Here is a 26708-nt window from a genome sequence, read left to right as displayed (position 1 = left end):
TGAACATAAATACGTCTCCCTCACGAGGCCCTGCGGCGACACCGGGAGACCAACCCAGGCCTGCCCAATAGTGGCTGCTCTGTGAGGCCGGGCTGCTGGGCTTTAGCAAACGTTTTCTGTGAGGCAGGCCATGGGCTGCGAGCAACCCTGTGACCAAAGGAGAACTAGCCCATTTTACAGGCAGGAAAAGCTGGGGCTCCGTGTGCCTCAGCTCACTCATTCATGCCTGGGCTTTGAGTCTAGATGTGTCTGTCTCCAGTTGTATTAAGTCATGGTTTTTCTGCTTATCCCGGGCTACTTCCCCCAGGGATGTTGCCCCTTTAGTAAAACGAGAACAGGGAGGAAGTCCCACCACCACCTCTCTGTCCTCTGTTCCCCCACAGGGCCTCTCACAACACAGAGAAGCCTCCACGTGAGTTTATGTGGCCTTTTCAGGCAGTCCTGTCTCACGTCTCATGGAGTGAGGAGAGAGGCTGGAAAAACTTGGAAGAGGCACAAAACTTGGTGGCTCAAGAAAGACATGGGCAGCTTTCAAGTCCACGGCTCAAGTAGGGACAAAGATGCGGGCAATCTGGATGCCCCTCCCCACCAGTCCCTGCTCCTGTCCGAAAGTGGCCACCTTGTGATTTGCACTTAACCACCCACAGGACTTCAGGGCATGGAGATAGCACAGCCTGTGTTCAAAAGGATGACTACCTCTGCACACACCTCTGGCCCCCAGGCCCCAAGGGAAAGTCCTCACCACACCCTCACTCTGCCCTGTGGCTGGCTACTGACACTTTCCCAGCCACTGTCCCCTTTGAGGAAGTCCTCCAGAGAAGACTGTGTCTCTGGGCCAGGGTGGGGGGCACACCCCAATAAAGGCACTCCTCTCCCTCACCTTGGTTCCTCCTCACAGGTAAGGGGCCCATGAAGGTGAAGTGATTTGCCTGGGGTCCCCCAGCTTCTGCTGGCGCCTCCCTCTGTATGGTTGTCACATGTCTGGCCAGCGGCAGGGGAATTCAGGAGACACCAGGGTCATAGCCATAGTCGACAGGCCCTCGATCAGGTGCTGCCTGTTACGTTGGCCACAGGGACAATCCAGCAGCCCTGAGGAGGGAGGGAGGCAGCCTTTGGGAGCACAGTAATGCTTTCCCACATAGGGGAGTGGGGAGCACTGCAACTCCCCTTTTTTGGGTAAAGAAACTGAGGCCCCCTAAGGCTGAAACTCACCAATGCCCCTGGGTGGGGCTTGAACTTGGGCAGCTTGATTTAGAGCTCTGTCCACTGGCCAAAGAACACTCAGTGAAGCCCTGGGGTCCCGCCGAGATGTTTTGAGTGCAAAGGGCATACACCAGGGCCCCAGCTCGCTCCTAACTTGAACCAGGTGCTGAGATTAAAATAACAGCTGGAATCACTTTGCACCATCATAGGAAACAACTGTGCAGGCACACGTCCTCGGTGGAGGCTAAATCTAGGGGGTATTTGATGAGACGCCACATATTTGTGCATTGTCTTAAAATGTCTTCCAGACTGCTTATTAGTTGCAAGAGAAAGTCATAAGTCTCCAGTAGAGAAACCAGACACCTTGACCAGGTGATTGAAATGAACATCATCACCACGGGGAGGATGGATGGAGGCAAGTCTCCAGATGTGAAGCCCGGAGTAGGACCTAGTCGTTCCTGCGCAGTTTTCTGGCTGAGACTCCGTAACCTCAACCCAATTATGAGGAGCCTTCAGACAGGCCCAAAGCGAGGAACGTTCTATTACAAAGGGAGGTGGAGTGTGGCGGGGAGGACTGTCTTCTTAACAAACATCCATGTCATGGAACACAAAGGCTGCAGAGACATTTCAGATTAGAGACGAGAGAGACATGTATGCAATACCCAATCCTACACTAGAGGAAACATATACAAAGGATATTATTGGGTCAAATGACAAAATTGGAATATGAACATAACTATTCCATCAGTGTTAAATCTTCTGAAGTTGATCAATGCATTACGGTTAAATAAGAGAATATACTTATTTCTGGAAATAAGTCCCATAGAACACTACGGGAGGGCAAGGCCCCGGCCAGCCTATGGGAAGGATGCTCTCGAATGGGGTTTGGAGGACCAGCGAGGCCACTGATCAACTGCCTACCCCCTGCCTCCTTGACGTCGGCCCTGGAGCTGGCCCCTGACCAACAAACAGGCTTGCAGCACAAAAGTTCCATAAAAAGGGATTTATTACCAAACATCAAGAAAGGCGCTTCATAAGCAGAAGACGTGGAACACCATCTTCCAGGAGGCAGGCAAGGCAGCCCCTGCATATTTCCCACCCTCCTCCCCTCCGGCCCCTGGAAGCTGGCTTCCCCACTGGGGTCCAGGCTGCCCGGGCATGGAGACCCCGTGAGGACCTGGGGCATTAGGCCACTGAGGCTGCCCCAGAGCTACTCCCTCAGCCTGGTCACTTATCAGAGGAGGAAATGAAGGCTCTAGTCCCTGAAAGCAAATGACTTGGCTAAAGCCCCAGTGGTCCCCAGAGAGCTGTTCCCCAAAGCGAGAGCACAGGGACCACAAGATCGGGGGTACTGGATGCCATTCTTGCTCTTGTCCTCGAGACAGATGGAGGGCCAGGCAGACTGTGGCACAGGAGCCTAGTGTATCCAAGGAGTGTGGTTTCGGGAGATCCATGGGGGCTCACAAGCCACGACACTGCTGCTCACACCCACGCCTGCCCAGTACAGGTTGTGGCAGGGACACCTACCTGCCCCTCCTGGTCCTTGGCTACCACCCTCAAGCACACAGTAGGAGGAAAGGCATCAACCTGCACTGGCAGGCCTCAGCGGGCACCACGGGGCGGGGGCGGGGCGGTGGGCAGAAAGGCAAGAGCCTCCCTCTCCTCTCTCAGTAAACGGAAGTGCACATGCAGAACCCCTCCCACCCCCAGCAGGCCTGTCAGGAGCTGCTCCCACTCCCGCCAGGGAGACTGGCTGCGGCCCTCAGGGCCTCTGCACCCGCAGGCTCTGCCCTCAGTCCCGCTGCCGCAGCAGGACAAAGACAGGGGGGGCTCTGGGAGCCAGGGGTGATGGGGAAGGGTGGGTTGGCGGGAGGCCCAGGGTGCAGGCATGGGCCAGGAGAAAAGGCTCCTTCCACTAGGAACTTCAGGAGGAGCAGTCCATCTAGGGCCTGAGCCACAGGGGTGTGAGGGGGAGTGGGGAGACGGATGTGGTTTCCGGTGCCAACATACCCCCTTAGCATTAAAAGGAAGGACTGCTGCTCTATCGGACCTGTTTGGGCCAGGGAAGAATCAGAGGCCCAGACACAAATTCCATCTGGGGAGGCACAGAGGTTGGGGTGGCTTCTCTTCTGAAGGCTGATTGATAATGAATTACATACAGGATTTTCAGACGTTGAAGGCAGGCCGTTTTGGAGTCCACCTCTATAGGAATGTGCAAAGCTGGACACAAATTGGTCCAGAAGCAGGGGCTAGACTAGGAGAACTTTCAAGTTCCTCCTCCACCCTGGAGTCCTCCAGGCACAGCTCACCAGAGGGCAAGGCCCGCAGGATAGGAAGGCCCAGGGAGGGGCCACATGGCACAAGGTTTTCTCACACAGATGCCTCCGACCTGCCCCGAGGCCACCGCTGGGTTCCAGGTCTCATCTGAGGAAGGAACCTACCGTCTAGACCCGAGGCCTCAGCCGCTACTGGGGACAGGTGGGTGGGAGGGTCGGTTATGACCTGGAGCCGCCTTTGCCATGAGGCTCTCTGCCAAGGGACACCTGGACACAGAGGCTGTGGGGGCTCAGCTGCACTTTACTCTGGAGTCAAGAATGTAAACTACTGGGGGAGAGAAGCAGAGATGATGCCACCCCCAGAATCCCCAGGGCTGTGCCACGGCCGTGGGTCAGTTGTTCAGAACAACCACGCAAGCACAGAAATCCTGAGTGTGTGCTCCCAGCCCAAGCCAGAGACCAGAGGCCAGGCCAGGCAGCCAGACAGTGGCCTGGGTGGCACCTGGCACCACTGGCTCAGCCAGGGCAGGAGGGTACCAGGAGTCCCCATAGGTCCTGGCCAAACCCTGACACGGACGATAGCCCTTCAATGGCCTGAGCAGAAGCACATTTCTTGGCAGGGCTGGGCTTTGGTGGACAGGGCTAGCTGGGAGGGACCATGCCCTGGCCTGGGAGGCCCTAGGGTGCACTTCTCCTATAGAGGGTCACCAGCTCCTTCCTCTTCTCCTGTAGCCCAGGTGCTTCCTGGACATGGCTCAGCTCTCCCAGACCTCGGATGTCCTGCAGGACCTGGGTGGCCTGCCTCAGCTGTTCCACGGCCTGGCTGAGCAACGTCTCAGTGCTTGCTGGGGCTGGCTCGCTGGCCAGCACCTTATTCAACAGTTTCTCTGTCTGTTCGGAGGCCACCTGCACCTCCAGCTGGGCCCGGTACAGCCGTTCCCTAGGTTGCCGTGGACGCTGGGGGCCTTCCCCAAGCAAGTCCCCCATAGAGGAGCAGCGGGGATGGAATGGAGAAGACAGGTCCCTGGGGAACAGTGTTGTAGACGTTGCCTTCTTTGGGGAAGTTCCTGGGGTGTCTGCAGCCTGGGACAGTTTGTCAGGCTCAGGACCATCATCCACTCCATTCACTGAGACCTGTGCTGGGCCCGGGGCTGAGGTCTCAGAGGCCTCCGGACTCTGGGCCGGCCCTGAAGCCTCCACCCCGCTCATGGAGGCTCTCAGTTTCTTCGATAAGATCTTGGGTGGGGGTGTAGGGGGCTTCCCACCCTCCTTGGTCGAAGCCTCAGAAGTCTCAGAACGGGGCACCGAGGATGGTTCTGCACTCTCAGGGTCAGGGGGCTCCTCGGGGCTGGGGTTCTCCCAGCTCACCTTCAGTTTGTCAGGCAGGACCTTGGTGGGGAGCTGCCCAGGGAAACTGTCCTTCCCCACTGGGGTCTCTGAGTCCTCTTGGCTCTCAGCGTGAACCTCAGAGCTTGCTGAGACAGGGGTTGGGGCTCTCTCCCCGACAGGGGTTTCCAATCTGTCATCAAGGATGGCCATCTCAGGCACTGGGGAAGGCTTGGTAGGAGGCAAGAGGGGCCGGGGCATCTCCCGGGGCTGGGCCGGACTCACTTCGTTGCTGGGAGCGAACACTGGCGGCCTGTTGTCCAGAACATCGAGGTCCAAGCGTGTAAGTCCATCAGAAGCTGCATTGGCTACCTGGTGAGGGGCAGCATACAGCATCATCTTGGGTGACTGGCCTTTGGGTCTGGTGTGCCCACCTACAGAGGTACTAAAGCCTTCTCATCCTGGCCACCCAGGTCCCCAGCCCCCACTCTCCAGGGCCACTAATGAAGCCTCTCCTCTCTCTCCCACAGAACCCATTTCAGAGTCACGGGCCAGGAAGTCTGAGCCACGGTGCCCTCTTGGTGCCCCAGCCTGGCTTCTTCCAGCCAGGGAAAGAGGTCATTCTTTTTAGTGGCTAACGTCCTGGCCTGGGCAGCAGAGGACATGGTTTTCCAGCTCTGTTTCTGACCCTTCCTGGCTATATAGCCCTGAGAGTGTCCCTTCCCTGCAACCACACATCTGGGTTCCCTCGCCAGTGGGCACGGGACCAGGACTCAGTGGAGGTCTCCAGAACCGTCTGGCGCTCACTCACCTCTGCTTCCCCTCCCTGGAGCCTCTGTCTGCCCACGAGCCCCTCGCCCAGCCCTTCGGCCCAGATCTCTCCAGCCCTTGCCTGCCCAGCTGCTCAGCAGCCTGTGCCCACTTTCTTCACACAGACAGATGTGGCCCCAGACACAGGCGGCCCCAGAGTGTAGCTGACTGCCAGAGGGGAACAGCTGCACCACGCAGACAGCTGCCACCAACCTGGCCCCAGGGATCCACAGGGACACCCAGCAGCCGCACACGGTCATGCGGACCCTCTCAGGGTGCCTCAGGCCCTGGAGTAGGGCTGAGCAGTAGGCCTCTCCAAGGTCCCTCAGAAGGTGGGTGTCCTGGCTGAGCCCCCACCCCCTGTTACAGGCATAGAGGTGATCTGGCTAGCACAGGCGTTCAGCACTGGGGTGAGAGTCCCTCCCTGAATTCAAAGGGTCTCCCCTCCGACACCTCCCAGACCCTCCCCCCCCACCGCGTTCCTTTTCTGCTGGTGATTTCATTTGTTTCCTCTGCAGGCACTTCCCCAGGCTGACAGACACGCACAGGCTGCCTCACCTCGAAACAAACTCTCTGATGACCTTGGCCCCTTCCCTGCCCCCTCTTCCCTCCTATGGCCACCCCCTCTAGCACCCTCAGCTCTAAACCCCAGGTCATCCCTAAGCCCACTCCTCTGAGAACACATGCTGTGAACCAGGGGTGTCCAACCCACGGGCCCAGGATGGCTAATGCCCAAGACAAAATCATAAATTTACTTAAAACCTTTTTTTGCTCACCAATTTTTGTTAGTATTCATGTATTTAATGTGTGGCCCGAGACAACTCTTCTTCTTCCAGTGCGGCCCAGAGACACCAAAAGGTTGGCTGCCCCCACGTTACCGCCTCCCCACGCGATTTGTGGCTGCCCACCTGGCTGATGATCCCGAGGCCCCATGCCCTTCTCTCCCCAGATGGACCAGCACTCAGCTCTCTGGCCTCCTCTTCCTTGGCACCTACTGACCCTCTCCCCCAAACGTAGCACTGGCTGGGCTCTTTCCCGACCTCCGAGATCTCCGCCCCCATCCTCAGCAACATGGGTCTGAAAGGGGCTCCGCACTTAGCCCTCCCCTTGCCACGCCTTCTCCCAAATTCCCTGTGCCTGAGGCCTCTGATTGCCCAGCCTCCAGACTTGGGGGCACCTCTGACAATCCTACTCCGTACAGTTTGCCTCCCCCAGTCCTACAGTCAATCACTAGCTCAGGGGACTGTTGCTTTCTAGTCTCATTCCCATGGGCCCCTCCCTTTTCAACCCCTTTGGAAGCCTGGAGGCCCCACTGTTCCCCTTCTTCCTGGTCCCCTGCCTTTCTCTCCCTCAAGCCAACCCGCTCTACCCTGGGCTTCAAACTGACCTCCGCAATACACCCTCCTATCCGCCTGTCTGGTCCTCCGTTCCCTACCCCTAACCCCACACCCCTACAGATCTCCAGTCAAAGGGAATTGGCGCTCCACGACCTCTCCTGCCCCACGATTCATCTCACACCATGCCCTCCTCCTGCCCTTCCCTCACACCACACCTGCCGCCTAAAACCCTTCCCATCCTTCAAGGGTCAGTGGCAATGGGCCCTCGGTGGTCCCTTTTGCCTCTGCCTCCCCTCTGCACAAAAACTGGACGCAGCTCCAGCGGGAACATGTCTTCGCTCCAGCTGGAAGTTGAGCTCCGAGAGGCAAGAGCTAGCCTCGGGGGTCTCAGTTTCGGGCACCGGCTTTGGCTGAGACCAGTGTGTGGACCCAACCAGCAGGCCCATCTATACCCTGAGCACACCTGACACGTATGCTTCCCCGCAGGCCCCCACACACCACTCAGGAAGCCCCAGCTCCAGGAGTCCTTGGGAAAAGGGGGAGTCCTGAGCCTGGCAGCCATCCGAAGGACCTGGAGTCCGAGGCAGCTGACCTCCCATCTGTCCAAGCTGGGGGCAAAGTCTTACCTCCTTCAGGTGGATTCTTGTAGGTGGCCGGCGCCGCTGCCCCCCACGCACTCGGTCCCGAGTCACATGCTCCAGGGCACAGCTCTTGTCCACCTTCACCTGGGAAGGAGAAGGAAGCAGGTCAGTCCCCACCAGGCCTTGGGGAGAGAAGTAAATGCCCAGGGATTAACTCAAAGTCAGAGTTTGCACCCGTACCCTCACTTCACAGGGTCAAGAGCCCCACTGCTGCCTCCGTCTCTGAAGCATCTCCCCACACCCAACCTCCACTCTCCTCCCTGTTTCTGCACTGCCTTTGTCATCTCTGCAGCTTGAGGCTCTCCCTCTCTTTGTAGCTGTCCTCTTTGCTTCCGTCTTCCTGCCTGAATATGGGCTGTCAGCCCTTGCCCCTCAGTCTACTGCAAATACACAAGTAGCCCTGATGCTGCTTTTGGGCTTAGCTGGGGGAGGGGGGAAGATAGCCCATGATCCCCTGGTGCCTGCTTTCAGAACAGGCCTTGCCCTGGCCCCGGCCACTCTCCCAGGCCCTGGGGAGAGGCCCAGGAGAGCAGAGCCTCCGCGCTTTGGGTCAGAGTAGCGAGAGGGCAGCATCTTCCCTCTGAGGGTAAGGAACAGGGGTGGCATAGCCCAGGACCCAGACTCTGGACCCCGGAGCAGCCCGACCCCTGTGATGGGGGTGGGCTAAGACTGTGCAGCCGCCAGGTCAGGCTCAGAGCTCAGGCCACCTGGGGGTCCAATTGTCTCTGCTCTTCAGAGGAGGAGCTGACCAGCTCCACCAAGACTGTAGGCTGAGGCCCAGCCCACGTCACGTCCTGTGGCCCGCATCGCCCAAAATATGTCCCATCACCCCTGTCCTGTCAAAGGGGAATTTCTCCCCAGCAAGTGAAGCACGGTCACATAAGACATGACTCAGGAGCCAGGGCTCCAAGTTGGGGGCCTGGGGAAGATTTGGCTCCCCTTGGGTCTCAGAGTTCAAGGGTCACCTCAGGGACCTCCAGGTCCGTCGCAACCCAAATAGCTGTAAATCCAAGATGTCGAAGATAATCCTCCCTAGGAGATCTGGCCTCAGGGGACACCTTGCCTGACCGTGGTCACTGTTGCCACCATCACCACTACAGCACAGGGGGACGGGTGGCCACTGCAGACAGACAGGCAGGCCCAGGGCCAGCGACAGCCTGGCTGAGACTTCATGGCCACACTGAGAAGGAGTTTTCTGGCTCTCAGCTCACCCTCCAGACCTCTCTGGCCCAGGCCCACCTGCCATTGCCAGCTAAGGCTAGAAAGCTCACTCGGCTGCAGCCAGCTCTGCTCTACCCAACACTTACCCATGTTTGCATTTCAAACATGTCACTTAATTTCCCTACACCTCAGTTTCTTCATCTGTAAAGTGGGAATGCTACCACCTACTTTGAGGGGTGTTGTGAGGATTAAATGAAGCAATGACCACAGGTGCCCTGTGTTGGTTTCAGTGACATAATCGGGGGCTGTCCGGGCCGAGGTGGGGGGTCCTCTCTGAGCTCCCATGCAGGGGGAAAGGGAACGTGAAACTGTCCACAGAACTTCATCACACCTCATCGAAAGCCTTGTTCTTGCCTCGGTTGATCCCTTCATTGAGGGCTTTGATCCAGGATTCCTTCTCCTCCCCACTGGGTGCTTGGAATTTGATGTCGCTGACCTGCAGGGGGTACAGGTGGGATAGATGTCAGGTATTTAACTGGAATCACATTTGGGGTCTTAAGGAGGCTTCCTGCCCCAGATCCTAAAGTTGGTCATGGAACAGCTGGCTAAGGAGCAAACCAAAGGACCCCTACAACAGCTCTAACACTGGGACATCAGGGCACGGGAGGGACAGACCCCGCAGGGAAGGGCTCTCTCCCTGCGTGCAGCTGTCAGAGACGGAGACTAGAATTGGCCTTGCTCTGTGGAAAGAGCTCAGATATGGTCTTGTTCCATGTGACAGCCTGACCCGGACCAGCTGCCTGACCTCTGGGCTACAATTTTCTCTGAAGGAGTCATCCTAGTCTCCTGGGACTGAGGGGACAGAGGTGATAGGCATGAGGTGTATCCATTGGTGAGGGCCCACTGGAACCAGCACCACCATCAGCTTCCCAGTGGGCCCCACAACAGCCTTGGCCCCAAGTGAAAAAGTCCCAGGGTCTCCTTTCTGGCCTTGAATCATAGACTATAAGAGACTCTAAGAAAGGGTATTGAAGGTCAATTCCAACTCCCTTACTACACAGATGAGGGAACAGAGGCTCACAAGGTGGGATGAGGTTTGGCCATGGTGGCCTAAAGTAACCCCATGGCTCCTGACACCACACTCCTTGACCCCACCCCCAGGTCCCCTACCACCTCAAGCAGGAGCACTGAGTTATTGTGTCAGAATCAGAGGGCAGCTCACAGGGCTCCCTCCCTACCGGACCCCAAGGTGAGAGGAAATGATGGAAGGAATGAGGCCATGCAAATGAGAGGCGACTTTGCATGGTGGACAAAGCAATAGGACCTCAAAGCTAGACAGACCACCACCATGACCTGCCTCGTGGAGCTTGGGAAGGTCACTGACATATTAAAGTGTTAAATCTGGATCCTGGCCAGGTAGCTCAGTTGGTTGGAGCATTGTCCCAGTAGGCCAAGGTTGTGGGTTCAATCCCTGGTCAGGGCACATATATGAATCAACCAATAAATGCATAAATAGGTAGAACAGGAAATCACTCTCTCTCTCTCCCCTTACCCCCTTCATTTCTGTCTCTAAAATAAATAAATAAATAAATAAATAAATAAATAAATAAAAATAAAGTGTTAAATCTGGAGTTGAGCACAGTGCTCAGCAGTGGAAATTATCACCATGGTCTTCCTTCTGGACAGAACAGCCCCAGTTTCCTCATCTGAAAAAATGCAAGAATCTAACCTACTGAAATCCAGGGCTCAGTGCATAGTAAGTACTCAGTAAATAGTTACTGAATAAATGTGCCAACAAATGAATGAACTAGCCCACGGGTCCTTTCCATGCCCTGTTTTTGGGCCGCTGCCCACTCTCTGACCTCAAGATGGCCTAGTTCTTTGTCCGGTATCACCAGCCTGCCCATCCCCCGTCCCAGCGTTAGTGCCTTCCCTCCTGCCACTCTACTCTCCCAGTTATGTAACACCGAAGTCCGCCTGGCCCCTCAGCATCCTAGTTATATAATTTCCTCCTGGCTGCCTCCTGCCTCTCCTCATACAGGCCCCGGGTCCCACCCACCTCCCCAGGCCAGGCACAGCCAAGTGCTCATTTGCATGACCAGGGTAAATTCGATCCTGGCAGCAGATCTGCAGTTAAGTCGGAAACCCCAGGGCACCTTAGCAACTGCCCCTTAGCTTAGCCATTAGGGCTGCTGGGAGCTCAGGGAGGGACAGCATCACATTCGGGCTCTGTGAGGGCATTTCGAGGGCCCACCCAACCCTGTGACGGGGCTGTGAGACAGTGGACCAGGGCCAGCTCCTCTGAGCTGCAACGGTGGGGCAGCAAAAGGGCACTGGCCTAAGAGTCAAGATCACAGAGTTCTAGTCTCATCTACCTGCAGTGGCAGGCGCCCTGCACACTCAGGGCTTCAATGGGACAAGTACAGCACCACTGGACCCAACCCAAACTGCAGCCTTCCCCATTGGCCAGCCCACCTGCAGTGGGCCAGGGGTTGAGGGGGTTAGGGTGTCAGCCAACGGGCTGGGCTAGGGGAGGGAACACAAGGTTAAATGGGACCCAGCCCCACCCTTGGGAACCTGGTGATCCTGGCTGAATGAGCCAGGCCTCCCACAAGGGTGATCTTGATCAGCACAGGGGTAAGAAGGACACCAGGAAGTTGCTCCTCCTGCCCCATCCCCACTCTCAGGTCCTGAAGAGCCACAGGCTACACAGGTCCCTGCCCTAGGCATTCCAAGAAGGCCCAGGGGCAAAAGAAAAAAAGGGTCTGGCCACAGAACAGGCCAACACGTCTGGGAAAGGAGAAAAGGGAGGGAGTATAAAATGGCAGAAGGGGAAAAAGTGGGAGGGGGAGAGGAGGCAGGGAAGAGGAAAGGGCCAAGCTGGCTGAGACCAGCAGGGCAGCAAGGCCCAGCAGAGGCCACCCTGCTTTCTGGCAGCGTCTGCCTGTGACCTCATGGCAGGGGCGTGGGGATGGGGAGGCAGGGGGAAGAGGAGCATGCAAGACACTGGAGTCTTTGTTTATTTGATTAGAAGAAAAAAACAGGCCGCCTCAGGACCAGACAGCCGGGGTCATGTGACCTCCCAGCCAGCAGGCAGCCTCACTGAGGATGGGGAACACCCAGGGTGACAGAAAAGGAGGGTGAGAGGACAAGAGGGATGCGGTACTCTGCATGGTCCCCTGTGTACCCTCGGAGAACTCCCACACTCTGTGGGATCCTGGGGTGGCGAGGGTCAGGGGGCCCTTGAGCGGGAATCAGGGTGCACTGTCCTCCGGCTGTTTTGCAGCCCACTGCCGGACTGATCACACTGTCCCCAGAGTCACCCAGAGCCAACCTGAGCCTTGAAGAATTGGGGAATGGGAGGGAGGGTACTGGTTGAAGCAGGTAAGAACGCGGCTGCACAAACAGACCTCTCTGAAGGTGATGCGCACCCTGCAGTGGGCCTGACCCACCCATCCCACCACAAGCTGATTCGAGGAGCAGGAGAAAGGAGGCGGGCCACAGGACAGCACTGGCAGGGGACAGAACAAGGCCCCCTCCGCTCCACACCCACATAAGCTCACTAAAAGACACACAAAGACCCACACGGAGCATGGCCAGGTGAACATACACCCGCTGGAGACACAGGTGCACACCTCCGCCCATAACGAACTCTGCACATCTCTCAAACACACATATGCAAATATAGTGTCCACTAGAGAGAAAGCAGGCCCACAACAGGGCAGGGGCACCAGGCGTGAAAGACTAAAATAGGGCTCTCCTCTTCTTCACAAAACTCTAAGCAGCAGAGGTCAAGTGAAACCTGGGCCCCATGAACCCTCATGACGCTATAAACCTGCCCCCACCTGGGGCTCACCCTCAGTCCCAGGGTCAGAGACCTGCAGCTGCTTCTTTGCCCCTACCCAGGGCAGAGCAGGACAAAGGGTTAGTGACAGAACAGCATGCTCTGGACTGGGCTTCTGGTCCTGAGGGCTGGGGAAGAAACAGAATGGCCTCCAGCAGGCCCAGACGAGGCCAGCTCCCCAACCCCCAGCCTCGGTGACTCAGCCCCGCTCTGGGAGGCTCCACATGAAGTGCAGAGGTTGGGAGAGGCGTGACCCAGCTGCAGATGGGTGAGAGCTGGCGAGAGGTGCCTCAAATACGACTCCCTCCTGACATCTGTGAAACTGCACCATGTGTCAACACCAGGACTCCCTGCCAGAGAGACATGTGGTACAAACAGCAAACTTCATCTGCACTCACAGCGTGTCCCAAGGAAGAACCACTCAAGCAAGAGGCTTTCTCCGGTATTAGCCAAGAAAGGAAAGTGCAAGGGGAGGGAAGCTGCGAGGATGCATGTCTCTGGGCAGAGTCCAGGATAGAAGGCCCACCCAGGAAAGCCTGGGGTAACGGGAGGCCACACCTTCCCCTCGGGCCTAGGCTGCATGCTTCGCGGTATCAGAGGCCTGGTAGAATAAAGGCCTCATCGCTAGCTTTCCTGCCTCAGCCCTGGGCCTCCTGCGTCCAGGGTGTGTAAAAGAACCAAGGGACCCAACTCCTAGAAGGAGAGAGGCAAATGGAACTCTCAGCAGAGCCCTGAATGCATCTCCTATCAAGCAGGGGCTGGGAAGACTCCAAAACAGAATGAGCATAAGATCCAACTTGTGAGGGCCCCAGATCTGAGTCTCAGGCACGTTCCCGAGAATGCGCAGGCTGCATCCAGGGGCCAGGCCTGTCTTGGAAAGCCCCCAGAGATGCTATTCCCAAGCACACCCCAGTCTGGAGGAAGTTTGGGCCACAGCAGGCACAGCCCTACCTTGTTCCCTGGGGAGCGCAGTAGGATGAATCGGTGCTTCCGCTTGAGGAGGGCACGAAGGTCCTGACACTTCTCATAGCTGCCCAGCTCCACTGTCTCCACACACTTCTGCTCATCCTATGGAGGGACATGAAATGTTAGAGCTGGACACCCAGCCCCTCAAACAGCCGGGCCCCACCCCAGAACATGGTCGCATTCGGTGAGGGCATCGCTGGACCCTGGGCTACCAGTCAATCACCAAGATGAGACACTCAGACCCTGGCAGTCTGTGCCGGCTGGAGGGACACCCACGAGGCTCATGTGCACGTGAGATGCAGGGTTCAACCGGAGGTGGGGAGCGGGCCTAACTCAGACATGTCCAAGGCCACAGGAGGAAACATGGGAGGCTTGGGAAAGGGTTCTTGGGGGTCCCTACAGGCCCAGAGACCAGGCAGAGATGTGTGAAAAGGGTAGCCTGGAAGAGGGAGCAAGTCATCACAAAACAAGGGGAAAAAAGAAACCACTTTCGGGGCAGAGCCGCAGAGGGAAGCATGAACAGGGCGCACGTGGCCTGCCTTCACCGCAGTGACCCTGAGCTGACTCTCTGCTGGCATGTGTCTCCACTGACCCCTGGCTTGGGGAGAGAGGCACTCTCCTCGGCCTGCACCAGGAGAGTGCCAGGGCTCCTTTAAGGGCACGCACTCCCAGGGTGTCATCCCGAGGCTGCATCGGTAGAAGGGCCAGTGGCCAGGACAGTGGTCAGCCTCTTCTAGGCCACCACTGGACACTGGCTAGACTCCCTGCCTGCCTGCCAGCCCTGGCACCTGAGTGTTTCCTCCACCAGATGCCTCTCCAGCAAGCTGCCTGGGACAAGCTCCTCCCTCAGTGGTGATCAGTTGGTTCCTCTTCCAGGAACACCGAGTTGGAACAACTTCCTGGATGTGGCACAGTCTCACCCTGGAGACTCCAGGGAAAGAGAAGCAGGCCCTGGATTGGTGCGGGGTGGGGGGGAATGGGGCCTGGGCCCTGCCCTGGAAACTAGCCAACAGGTGAAGGAAGCTCTTACTGTTGGACATCGCACAGAGAGCCAGCAAGGGCACCCACCCAGGGACCCCCTTCCGTGCTCTGCAGTTTTGGGTAGAATATCTGGGGTGCAGTGACTCAAATATTCGCAGAAGAAATGCCGCAATTTCCCTCCAGGAATCTGCACGTACACTTCGCCTTTTCTATTGGTGGGTTCCACATCCAGGTTCAACCAACCTCCAACCAAAATTACAAAAAAGTTACATTGTTGCTGACATGTACTCTGTAGTTTGGTTTACTGCGGTTGCTTCTTGTACAGACATTTTTTTCTTGCCATTATTCCCTAAAAAACTATTTATATAGCATTTATATTGTGTTAGGCATCATAAGTAAGCTAGAAATCATTTGAAGTATATGAAAGGATGTGTGTAGGTTATATGCAAATAGTATGCCATTTTACATAAGGGCCTTGAGCGTCCATGGATTTGGAAATCCACAGGGGTCCTGGAACCAATCCACAGTGGACACCAAGAGACAACTGTGCTACAAAACCCTGACACTTAGAGTTTTTGCATCCCTGACTCTCCTGAGCTTCTCAATCACCCTGAAAGCCTAGAGTCCCAGGATTTGCTTCATTTTATACAGGAAGAGGATGAGGCTTGAAGGTGAACTGTTTTGCCTTAGGGGCACAGACTCCAATATAAGGGGCAGGGACAAACTCAAGCCCACATCATCCGAATCCCAGGACAGAGCTCCTCCCAGCACAGCGCACTCCTCCCAGCCCTGGGCAGAGGCTGGGCCAGTGCCTTCGCAACGGGTTGCTCTGCACCAGGGGTCCTCCAAGTGTGGAACCTGGTCCAGCAACAGCAGCAGAACCTGAGAACTTATTAGAAACGCAAATTCTCAGGCTCCATTCCTACTGAATCATAATCTTAGGGGAATGGGCCTGGAAATCTGAGTTTTAACAGCCCTCCTGCTAATTCTGACGTATACAAAACTCTCAACCTTGGTGGCACTGGGACCTTTAAAAACCCCAATACCCAGGCAACGTCCCAGACCAATTACATCGTCATCCCTGCCAGGTGGTGAGGGTCAGTGGGGGGGCCCAGACAGCAAAGGATTTTCCAAACAGGGGACTGTACAGCTGAGGCCAACAGCTACTGGTTTTTAGCCCCTCAGGGAAAGGGGAACGGACAGCCACGGCAGCCTCATTTTCCCCATCCAGATTCAGTCTGGTGTCTTTTCCATTTTTGCCTCTACACATCTCTTTCTAACGCCCGGTCTTCAAAGCCTCCACATTTTCCCACTCTACACGAGGGACAGTATAGTCCACCTGGCCCAGGAAGCTCCATCGCTCACCCCAGGAGCCCGGGCCAGGTGCTCCCTCCCTCCTTTGATGCCCCCCATCCACAGTGCACCTGCCAGGTACAGGCACCAGTAGAGGGGCCACGGGGAAGAACAGCCCTAACTCCCTGCTGGACCATGTCTCTCCACCCCGTGCTGAACGTCTTCTTGTCTTCCTGTTCCCCCATAGCGCCCTGCAAAGAACCAGCCCTCAAGAGCAGCATGTACAGGACCAGTTTGCGGGGCCAAATGCCTGAAACAGAGTGAGACCCCAGGAAGTCCCCACCTACTGGGCATCCAGAGGAAGGGAGATGCCTGGGAAGGACCCCTGGTTGCAGAGAGCGCAGCTCACCTGCCTGTGTGCACGCACTTCCCCCAAATGGACAACTACCAACCCAAACAAAAAGTCAGTCCCTCTCCACCACCCAGTCCCTCTCCCCACAGGCTGCCTGACCTGGGTCTCCTCTCCACCCAAAACGCTGAATCATCTGGCCCTTCTGCAGCTCAGAGAATTGGATAACCCAGCAGGCGCTGGGCGGGGGCAGCATTTTTGGAATGTCAACCTCAATGACAGAAAAGAAACAGCCAAGAACCATTCCCACTAGCCTAGTTCCTCGCATCAAAAAAGAGGAATTGAACTAATAAGCATTTCTCAATTCCTACTCCTGGGCCAAGCTCCCCATCTCTGAGGGCTAAGTTCTTGAAGCTGCAATGAGGTTGTTCACAGTGGGGCTTTTTTTTGTCATTTTCTTTAAGCGTGATTTAGATTTTTCAAGTTCAGGGGATGTGAAACCCTCTTTCCTCCCCAGCTTCGGCCAGATGTGGAGGAAGCCCAGGCAAGTCCAGCAGCGCCTGACAGGCTGAGAGCTGGAGAACCTGTCACTCAACTCTTAGGCAGCTAGGACTGGAGGATGCTCCGACAACACCCTTTATTTATAAAAACATCCCCCTGCAGACGCCACAGCACACCCTCATTTGGAGAGAGCAGTGTGTAGAACCCCCAGGAGGCTGTCTGCACAATTCATCCAGCTGCTTCTGACACCCCAACTTCACGAGCCTGGGCCTCGGGCAGCCAAGGCAAAGTGCTTCTCTCAAGGGTAGCTCCTTTAATCACAGAGATCTGGATGCTCAATCCCTCTTGGCCTGGGACAATTATGAATTTGCCAAGACACCCTGAGGCACGCTGAGAGAGGCTGATGAGCAACGGGCAGGATGCCCTGCCTGCCGCCAGGCCAGTTCCTCCCCGTGTATTCCATCTGTCAAAGGCATACAGCGAGAGCCCATTTTCAGCAGACGGGCCCTCTGATAGCCTCCACCCCGGAACACGGACATCGTTTACGAGTAAAAGCCAGAGTAAAAGCCACCATTCGCCCTTGGTCTTCACCCAGGGCTTTGTTAACTCTTAGCACAGAATTTTAGCACCTTAGTGGTCAAGCTCCGAGCCTACTCCAAAGAGAAGGGACACAAAGCCTGACATGGGAAGATGTGAGTACTGTGAGAGGACAAGGACAGAAGAAGTGGCAACTGGTAGCTTGATGTTAAAGGAGAAAGAAGGGATGAGAGTACAGTCTGATTATAAGGAACCCTGAGCCATCAAGGAAAGACTCAGTTCAGGCTAGTGCCTTCTTCTGAAGGCAGTGAATACTCAATACGTTTCAGAGGACGTCCACCAAAATAAGATGTGTACTGGCTGGCATCGTCGGGTGGAAAAAGCACTGCGCTGGCTTCTCTGAACCTGGCTCCCTCCTTCACTGAGGTGCTGAACAGCCACCTGGCCATCCTCAGCCTCAGGGTCCATCTCTGTTGAATGGGACATGATGACCACCACATGGGACTGTCATGAGCATCATACGAGAGCTCAATAATACATACACACGAGAAGTACTATTTTTTACTATCATCAACATATGGAGGAAGCTTCAGTTTTCAGGAATATGTACATAAGTGGAACCTAGTCCAGGTGGAGTTGCAGCGTAGAGTTGAGAAGACACACACCCCTATGCACATATACTTCAGAGGGCCCCCCATCCATGAGCCCTCGACCAGCGCCTACAGGCAGCAGCCCGTGCCGCAGAGACCCAGAGAAGGGCAGGTGCTCACCCAAGGTTGCATGGCATAGCAAATACGGAATGCACCTTCCCGCCCCCGTCCTGGGCTGCCCCTGCCAGAGTAAGCTGCCCTGCCCTCGCCCCCCGCCCCAGCACACCCGACCCCGGAGCCAGGCAGGTGCTCACCTCGTTCTCGCAGACCAGCAGCTGGGCCTGGCAGAGGAGCAGGTAGCGGTCTTTCCAGAGCCCCAGGAAGCCCCCGCTGCTCTTCTTGATCCAGCCAGCCTTGTCCGCCGTCCGCGCTCCCCGAGGCTTTTCGCCCCCGGCCTTCACACCCTGGGAGACAGCACGAGAACATGCCATGAGGGTTGCCACCATGGGGCCACACAGTCCACGGGCCATACTGGGGACATGTCCCTCTGATGGGTACCTACTGATGCCTTCCCATGTGAGCATCCCCACAAACCCAAATATTCTTAATCCAGAATTAGAAATATAGTAACAGTTGCGACAACAGCATTAACAGCAACCACCTTGTATTGAGCTGCCACGTTACATTTTCACACGCTGTCTCATTTAGCCCATACAACAACCCTCCGAGACAGTGGCATCGTTACCTACATGTCCCAGCAAACTTAGAGACGGGTACCTTGCCAGAATCACACAGCTGGAAAGACAGAGCCGGAATTTGAGCTGGGACTCTGGCTCTGCGTTCTTCCCGCTCCACTGTGCTGCCTGCCATGGGCTTGCTCACCTGGCCAGCCAGCACACGCTGTACGGAGCACCTGCAATGTCACAGGCACTGGAGGCCACAGGACGGAATAAAAACGACGGGTCTCTGCCCTCAGAGAGCCGGCAGTTTGGGGAAGGAGGAGCCAGACAAATGAACACTAGACACAAACACATTAAGAAGTGTGAAATGCTACAAAGGAAATAGTGAAGGGGGTTGGGGGGGGCGGTGAGAGAGGACAGTGCAGGACCAGATTCAGGTAAGAAGGCCCAGGACGGCCTCCCAGGGGAGAGAACATTTAAGCAGAATCAGAAGGATGAGAAGAGAAGCCGGGTAGCGATCTGCCTCTCTATCCCTGACCTTCTAAAGGACACCCTCCAGCCCTGGCTGGGTGGCTCAGATGGTTGGGGTATCATCCTGTACTCCTCAGGTGGGGCACGGACAAGAGGCAACCGATCGATGTTTTGATCAATGTTACTCTCTCATCTCTCTCCCTCTCCCCCTCCCCTTCTCCCAAAAATAAATTTTAAAAAATATATCTTTGGGTAAGGATTAAAAAAAATAAACAAAGAAACAAAGCCCTCATTGGTGTGGCTCAGTGCTTTGAATGCCAGCCTGCAAACCAAAAGGTCTCTGCTGGTTCAATTCCTAGTCAGGGCACATGCCTGGGTTACAAGCCAGGTCCCCAGCTGGCAGCATGCAAGAGGCAACCAATCGATGTATCTCTTGCACGTCAATGTTTCTCTCCCTCTCTTTTTCCCTCCCTTCCCCTCTCTAAACATAAATAAATAAAATCTCAAAACACACGCACACATACACCCTATGAAACCCCTGCTTCTGTCCCCAAACAGGAGGCTCCTCTGCCCTCCTCCCCACCTAAGCCCAGGACTTTGGGGCAGCCACCCCACCTGAGGGCTCCAAGGACTCTGCCTTCGACCAGAGTCTTTCTCTAAGACATGGCAGCCACCCTGGGGCCCCCAGGCCAGCCACTGACATCTTGTGCCCATTGACTACCTCCTTGGGTGGCTGGGTGCCAGGTGGATGCCTGCTGGAGGGGGTCAGAGTCACCTCTGGTCCCGAGCACCCAGCACTGTTCCACTGCACATAATGGGCACTCGAGAAACATCTGAAATGAAAATAAAGATACACCCGATTTGCTACCCATTTTGCTTCAGTGACTGGAACCCACAGTACTGAGTGTGAAGGGGAAGGTGGAGCAGAGGAGATCAAGAGCATGTCAGAATCTAGAGGACACAACAAGGAAATTAGCACTAATTTTGACTACTTTATAATTTACATAAAGCTCAAAAAAGTAGCCGCAGTTAAACAGCACACAGCTCTCCCCAGGGGATGCCCTGTGGCCACAGCTGCCTCTGGAAGGACAAGCCCAGGCAGATGGAAGTGTGGTGAGTTGTCAGGGGCTGGTAGGGCACAGCCTCCCTGCCTTCTGTCCTGGTTCTCACTGTGCTCCCCACCCCTCTGAACTACACACCCTGGCAGTCGGGAATCTGAGCCTCTGAAGCCCAAGTTACACAGACCAGAGGCAAGTCCCCTGATCTCTCTAAACTTCAGTTTCTTCATCTGTGAAATGAGGGCAGGGCTTCTGTTTTGTTTACTGCTACAGCTTCAGTGCCTAGACAATGTCTGGTACACAGTAGGTGCTCAATAAATGTGTGTTGCTGAATAAAGATAAGGCATACAAAGCGGTGCCCGGGACACCCTAAAGTTAGTAGATGGAGCTTATTATTGTTGCTGTCACCACTGCCATTCCCTCTGACTCTCAGGGACCCTCTCTCCCTGGGCTTGGTTCAGAATTGAGAACAAGGCCCTTTCTGGGCTTAGCTGCTGGACATTAACACCCCAGGAGTTCCTTGGAATGTGAGGTACCCCTCAAGGTCTCTCCCTAACTTGTATATGACAAGAAAAATGGGGAAGTGAGATGGTCCCAAATGGTCTTCCCAGATGGTAGAATGAGGAAGTGGAAGGCTCGCCTGCAAGCTAGCGTGAGCCACGCTGACCGGGAGAAGAGGGGACGTCAGGGCCTTTTACGAGAAGAGGGGGCCTCTCACATCCTGTCATCTACCCACCTCCCCTTGCCATGCCACCAGAGACCCTGTGTTCGGCCCTGTGGGCTGTGTGACCCACAGAAGCTTCATCTTCCCAGGGCTGGAAGGGATGAGGTGGGAAACAGGAAACCCCACCCCCACATGTCACACATCATACCCTACTGTACTGTTGGCTGCTTCCTACGCCAGAGGCCTATAGGTCTCTCTCAAACTAGGCAGCAGGGATGCTGCTGCCTGGGTGTCCCACCTCTGAGCTCCAAGCTCCCCTCCTGCTTTTGAGGGGCCCACCCGCTACCCCATGGATCTCACACCCCTTTCTAAACCCTCTCTGCGTGTGACCTCCCCTGCCTGGCTCACCCACTGGACAAGAGAAAACTTCCTGCCAGCTGGAAGCTCCCAGTTTGCAAAGCTGGAAACTTGTGCCTTGACCACTGTCCTCTCTGCGTGTAGCAGAGCGGTGTCCAGTGAAAACCATGGCTGGATTATCTAGAGAAGCCAGCCCTGGGCCCTAGGGATGGGTGGGGCCAGGATGGGACTGAGGAGAGAAGGTACTTTGGGATGGGGCAGTGAGGAGTGCGGGCGGAAGCTGGAACCAAGGCCTAGGGAAAGGTCTCCTTATCAGGAGTCAGCCACAGCAACAGCCACCTGAAGGGTGACCTGGCTGGAGGTCCTGCCGGCCCACACCCTTCACCCAGCTCCTCTCCCTGCCCCTCAGACTTTCTCCCACCAGGGGGCCTGGCTGTGCTCCAGTAAGTTTTAATAAGTGGCCCCTCCCCTTGGCAGGGCTCACAGGGGAGGTTTTGTCCTGTCTGGCTTACTTTGTCCGCCTCCTCTCCTCTTGTTGACCAGCTGACCACGTTCTTCCTGTCTCGCCCTCTCCTCTCCCATCTATCCCCACTCGGGCACTCCCCTGCCCATTGTGGGCAGCTTCTGAGGCACCCCAGACACAAGCCTGGCTCCCCCTTGGCCTGAGGTGAGAAGGTCTCTGGGTCATTTATCAAAAAGAAAAAGAGAAAGCGGCCAGTCACCCTGCCCCGTGCATGGAAGGCTGTGAGTAGGCGGAAAGCCACACACAGGCCATGGCAAAGGGACAGAGAGCAGAAGAAAACTTGTTGGTACCTCACAGAGCAGCAAGCTTATGACGGTGAGCTGTGCCCGCCGACTACACCCAGTGGTGCTCTGACCAAACTCTGCTAACAGCCCACCACATCGCAGCCTTGCAATGGGGCAATCAAGGAGGAAGCACAGGCTCTGCCCTCGGGGAACTTCCAGTCTGATGGGGGCAACGTGATGCTGGGAGGGACAGAGGGCCTACCCAGAGGGATGCCTGGGTCCCAGCTCTCTAATGGGATAAGTAAGGGCCTGGGGTTAGTTTTGGGAAGCCCTTGCAGAAGGCAAGGTTTTGGTAGGACTATGAAGAGGGAAGGAGACATACACCTTGGCCCCAAGAGAAGGAAAGATACAAAGGCTATCAAAGATCCTACACTTTCAACTCTTTCACTATAGAATGAGAAAGTACAGCCCAGAAAGATCCAGAGATTAGCTCAAGATAACGAAAGGTTGTCCTGGGCCTGGACACTGCCCGCAGCCTCTCTCTAGATGGGAAAGGGTAACTGAGCAGCCTGGAGCCACTGGAGGCCAAACCAGGAACACGCATGACTAAGAGGACAGAGGTGGAACCTCAGGGCAGAGACAGGAGAGCCTGAGTCCAGGGTTTGCAACTGGACCCAGGGTCAAGAATACCTCACACTGATCTTTGCTGTTCCCTCTGTACATACAATGGCATTTCTAAACCATCCACCCCCCTCACATTATAGGTGGGGAAACGAGGCCTTGAGAACACAAGTAGACAGATGCCCACAAGAAGTGCAGTACCTAGACCTGTACTTCTTCCCCAAACCTCAGCCTGACAGGGTCTACCAACCCACTGTGCAGAAGAGGCCACTGAGGCTGAGGGGGCTTGGCACCGGGGTGACTGGGGCATGGGGAGGAAGCCCAAAGCTGGGGGGAGAGCTGAAAGCCATGTGGGAGTGAGATGACAAGGCCAGCCCAGGGCTGTGGGGAAAAGCAGGTGACTATGATCTAAGGGGGTTTTAGAGAAACAAAGATGGAACTCTAAGACCTAAAGAAACAAAGGGGCCCTGACTGGTGTGGATTGAGTGCTGGCCTGTAAAGCAAAGGGTCGTGAGTTTGATTCCCCATCAGGGCACATGCCTGGGTTGCAGGCCAGGTCCCTAGTTGTGGGGCATGTGAGAGGCAACCACACATTGATGTTTCTCTTCCTCTCTTTCTCCCTGCCTCCTCCTCTCTCTGGAAATAAATAAAATATTTTTTAAAAAAAGAAAGAAAGAAATAAGGGGGAGTGAGTAGGAGAAGAAGTGGGAGGAAAAGAGTTTGAGGTGCCAAAGGGGGGATGTAGGGATTAGGGAGCCCCTGGCGGGGTGGGGAGGGGGTGAGCAAGCCCTTAGATAACCCAGCTGTGCAGGAATTTTTGGTGCAGTCAGTAAGTGGCCAAGTTAGAAACTCAGAACCAGAGGGAGTGCAGGGCTGGGCGTGCCAAGAGACGTGCCATGGGCCCAGGAGAACTTCCCTTATTGGGGCCAGAGCAGATTAGAAGATAGAGTAATCCTGTCCCACGTCCTCTGGGAGAAGGGGAGAGGGCACAGCCAGATAGCCCAGCCCTCCCAACAGGGGCCTGGGGCAGGGAAGGGTAGCCCCACCTCTGTCAGCAACAAACCAAAGCCATTTACAGTGGACTGACTTTGCCCCTTACTTCCACCCACTCTGAGAGAAGGGGCCACAAGCACACTGTCAGGACCTCGGGAGGAGGCCCTCAGGCCCTGTATGTCATAGAAGAGGAAACACAAGCTGAGAGGGGAAGTGACTTATCTACCATCCCACAGAAACTCAGGGCCTGGCCTGGAGGGAACCCTGATACCCTAGCTGCCCCTGAGCCGTGGCCCCAGGACATAGGGAAATGGGCACCAATGGGGACACAGGCAGCCCCGGGTGGCCAGGGCTGCCCCAAGAGTGAAGGCTTCATCTTTCCTCCGCATCCACACAGGCACAGACATGTACACCCTTCCCCTTGTCTGGGAGGGACAGAAGCTGACACCCCCTCGGAGGACAAGAAGCAAAGTCCTCTAGACCCAGCAGGCCCCTCCTCTAATTTATTCATTCCACAGGCAAACATTAAGTGCTTGCATTGTGCTTGGATGACGGGGCTACTGGGAAAACTGAGTTTGCAAGTAAAAGGCAAGAGTCACACAGTGCCTGACCCCACCCCAGACCAAGAGGGTCCTGAGGGGGAAGAGAGAGGCTCAAAGAGGCACTGCTGGTCCAGCTGACAAGCTCCTTCCCCATAGTAGCCCTCCCAGGGGTGCAGGGAAGGCAAGGGCAAGGATCAGCCCCTACTGGGCCGGCTCTAGGGTAGATGACGGGGGTAGGGTAAAGGAGACTCACAGGATTCATACACGGGAGAAAAAAGCAACTTCCCCAGTCCTCTGGCCACCAGATAGGGCCTCAAGATTCCTTCAGAAAGGTACTCCAGGACCCACAGACCGCCCCACCGGCCATCACCACCACACACACACCCAACACAATACAGTCTGTCCCCTCAGAATCCAGCCTGGTGGCAAGGAGAGTCTGCGGTAACCGTGGTTCGAGCCCAGCACCCTAGGCCACTTTCAGCAGAGCCTCAGTCTCCCCGTCAGTCCAATGGGAACAATAACATGCCCAAAGTTGGTGAGAGAAGCCAAAGAGATAATGAAGGAGGATGGGTCGTTAGAGTGCTGGACGCGATCCCTACCCCCACCCCTGCCTACCCTGCCTAGTCTCTGCCTCGGTGGAGGGCTGGAAGGTTGGGGGAGGTGTGCTGATGTCCCGAGACCCGCGGGAGAGGGGCTGGCTAGAACAAGGGCCTGAGCCCGGGACCCCAACCGCGGTAGGAGGCTCCAAGACCCCCGCCCAGCCCCCCCGCCTGGCCGGCCCCTCACCTCTTCCTCCATGGCGAGTCCGCTGAGGTCCAGCCGATCGGCCGCTCCGCTGCTCACTCCCAGCGCCGCGCGGGCTCCGGCAGCTCCATCCACGCCCGCCGGGCGGCGGCTCTCAGCGCTCTGTCCCGCGGGCCGCCGGGGGCCCAAGAAACTTCGGGGGGGCGGGGCCAGGGGCGGGGAGAGGCTTCCGGGGGCCTAGGGGCGGGGCCTAAGGAGGGAATAGCGGGGCCCGGAGGCCGGGGTTGGGACTAGAAGCGGGCGTGGGGGGGCTGGGGCGGGGGCGGGGTCGAGGTTGGTGGAGGAGCTGGGCGGGGCCCGGCGAGGGTCTGGGGACTGGGAACCCGAGCTGGAGGAAGAAGGAGGGACTGCGCGGAGAGAGGCTTCCCCGACCCGCAGAGGGAGAGGGACGGGGAGGGCAGACAGGGTGTGGGGGATCCGGAGGGGAGCAGGGGAGGGGGTTTCCGGCCAGAGGCGGAGGAGAGGGTAGCGGGCGGGGCCCAGGGCGGGGTCGGGTGGGGCTGAACCGAGCTGACTCTCTGAGCCCCGGCGGTTTCTGCCTTTGAGGTCTCCCGACCCGAGTGGCCTAGGGTTGCCAGACTGGGCCAAGCCGATCTGAGCGGCCCAGAGATGAAGCCACCGAGAGGCCCCTCTTATTTCCTCCCCGACCCCAGGGCAGTGGCGACGACCCGGTTCTCTTCGCCCTGGAACCTCCTGGCAGGGCCGGGCCTGGAACTTGAGTCCCATCCGAAGAGTAATATAACCGGAAGACCTGGCGCTGAACAGCCGGGCTCTAGAGTCCGTTTGGGGGAGGGGTTTTCTCCCTGGCTCTCAGGGTTCCCCTAACCCAGTGTTCTCCAACCTTCGTTGGGCATTGCTCAGAACTGTACCCCTCTCTGAATCCAGTATCTGAGGGCCAACCCCATCCAGCGGCAATCTTACATCCTTGACAGCCTTGCTAGGGACTGAAACGTAGGGACCAGCAGGGAATGGTGTTAATTATACCGTGCACCCTCATTTTACACTTAGAGAAACAGATTTAGAGAAAGTGACTGGTGGCTCCATCCCATTCCCCAGCACTGTCTCCCCCCACCCCCACCTCTTTCCCCTTAGCTCTCAGGTCACCCCTACCCTCCCCATCCCTAGCCCCCCCCCCAACCCGTGTCTCAGCAGGAAGAGTTAATAGCCTGTGGGATCAATGATGATCTCCTTCGGCTCTGGCTGTCATAGCAGCAGCCGTACTAGTTGATTGAGCTCTCCTTTCACTACCTTCTGATGACTCTCAGGCTCCCGGCCATTCCCAACTCTACTTGGAAAAGAGCAGCCTGGGGACCCAGGGCCAAGGGAAAAAAAGATAGGAGCACACTTTTCCCTCAGCCCCGGGGCTGGGCTTCTTTATCTTAAAGGGATGAAGAATCCTAGCTGATGTGGCTCAATGGATTGAGTACGGGCCTGCCAAGTGAAGGGTTGCTGGTTCAATTCCCCATCAGCGCAGATACTTAAGTCCAGGTCCCAGTTGGGGGCGTGGGAGAGGCAACCCCATGTCGATGTTCCTCTCACTCTTTCTCCCTCCCTTCCCCTCTCTCTAGAAATAAAGAAAATCTTTAAAAAATAAAGGGATGATGAAAATCCATCCTGGAGATCTGAGAAAAGCAGTATATGCAGCAAGCTCTGGCAGCTGCCACATGGTTTTATTCTCTCAGTCTGCAGGGCTATGCAGCTGTTTCGCCCCATACCTGAGGACTCAGAAGTCCCTGTATCTGGAACCTCAGAGTCCCCCGTAGGAGAGCAGATACCCTGGGGAGTTCATGTCATTGCACAGAAGCAGATCAAGGCAGGGGTGGAGATGAGGTGGGTTTTGTTATCCAGCCAGCTCTGCCACTGCAAAGAATGAGCCACTGATAACCACTTTGGCCTCAGTTTCCCCATCCAGCCCAGGCTGGCCCTCTGGTTGTTGCCTCCAGACCATGCATTCAT

At 56.3% G+C, this 26708-nt stretch overlaps 1 protein-coding gene across 1 annotated transcript; it reads right to left on the bottom strand.

The window, feature by feature from the left end:
• Positions 1-2191: 2191 nt before the first annotated feature.
• PLEKHO2 (pleckstrin homology domain containing O2) lies at positions 2192-24872 on the bottom strand. The gene is made up of 6 exons (XM_037054122.1): positions 24735-24872; positions 18130-18279; positions 13550-13666; positions 9146-9250; positions 7579-7677; positions 2192-5177 (listed from the first exon to the last, which is right to left on the bottom strand). The coding sequence occupies exons 1-6, from the start codon at positions 24744-24746 to the stop codon at positions 4158-4160; spliced, it is 1503 nt and encodes a 500-aa protein (XP_036910017.1). The 5' UTR covers positions 24747-24872; the 3' UTR covers positions 2192-4157.
• Positions 24873-26708: the final 1836 nt, after the last annotated feature.

The sequence above is a fragment of the Sturnira hondurensis genome, unplaced genomic scaffold, assembly GCF_014824575.4.
Source record: "Sturnira hondurensis isolate 20B ecotype Veracruz unplaced genomic scaffold, ASM1482457v3 Scaffold0008196, whole genome shotgun sequence".
NCBI classification, from domain to species: domain Eukaryota; kingdom Metazoa; phylum Chordata; class Mammalia; order Chiroptera; family Phyllostomidae; genus Sturnira; species Sturnira hondurensis.
Note: the sequence above shows the minus strand (reverse complement) of the source record. Positions and strands in the feature narration are given on the sequence as shown.

What these genes read in the sequence shown, in the direction of transcription:
- PLEKHO2 (XM_037054122.1), bottom strand. An exon ending in TGCTGGTCTGCGAGAACGAG is followed by an intron (nt 13,667 to 18,129) that starts GTGAGCACCTGC and finishes GTCCCTCCATAG; the next exon opens with GATGAGCAGAAGTGTGTGGA. An exon ending in TGCGCTCCCCAGGGAACAAG is followed by an intron (nt 9,251 to 13,549) that starts GTAGGGCTGTGC and finishes TACCCCCTGCAG; the next exon opens with GTCAGCGACATCAAATTCCA.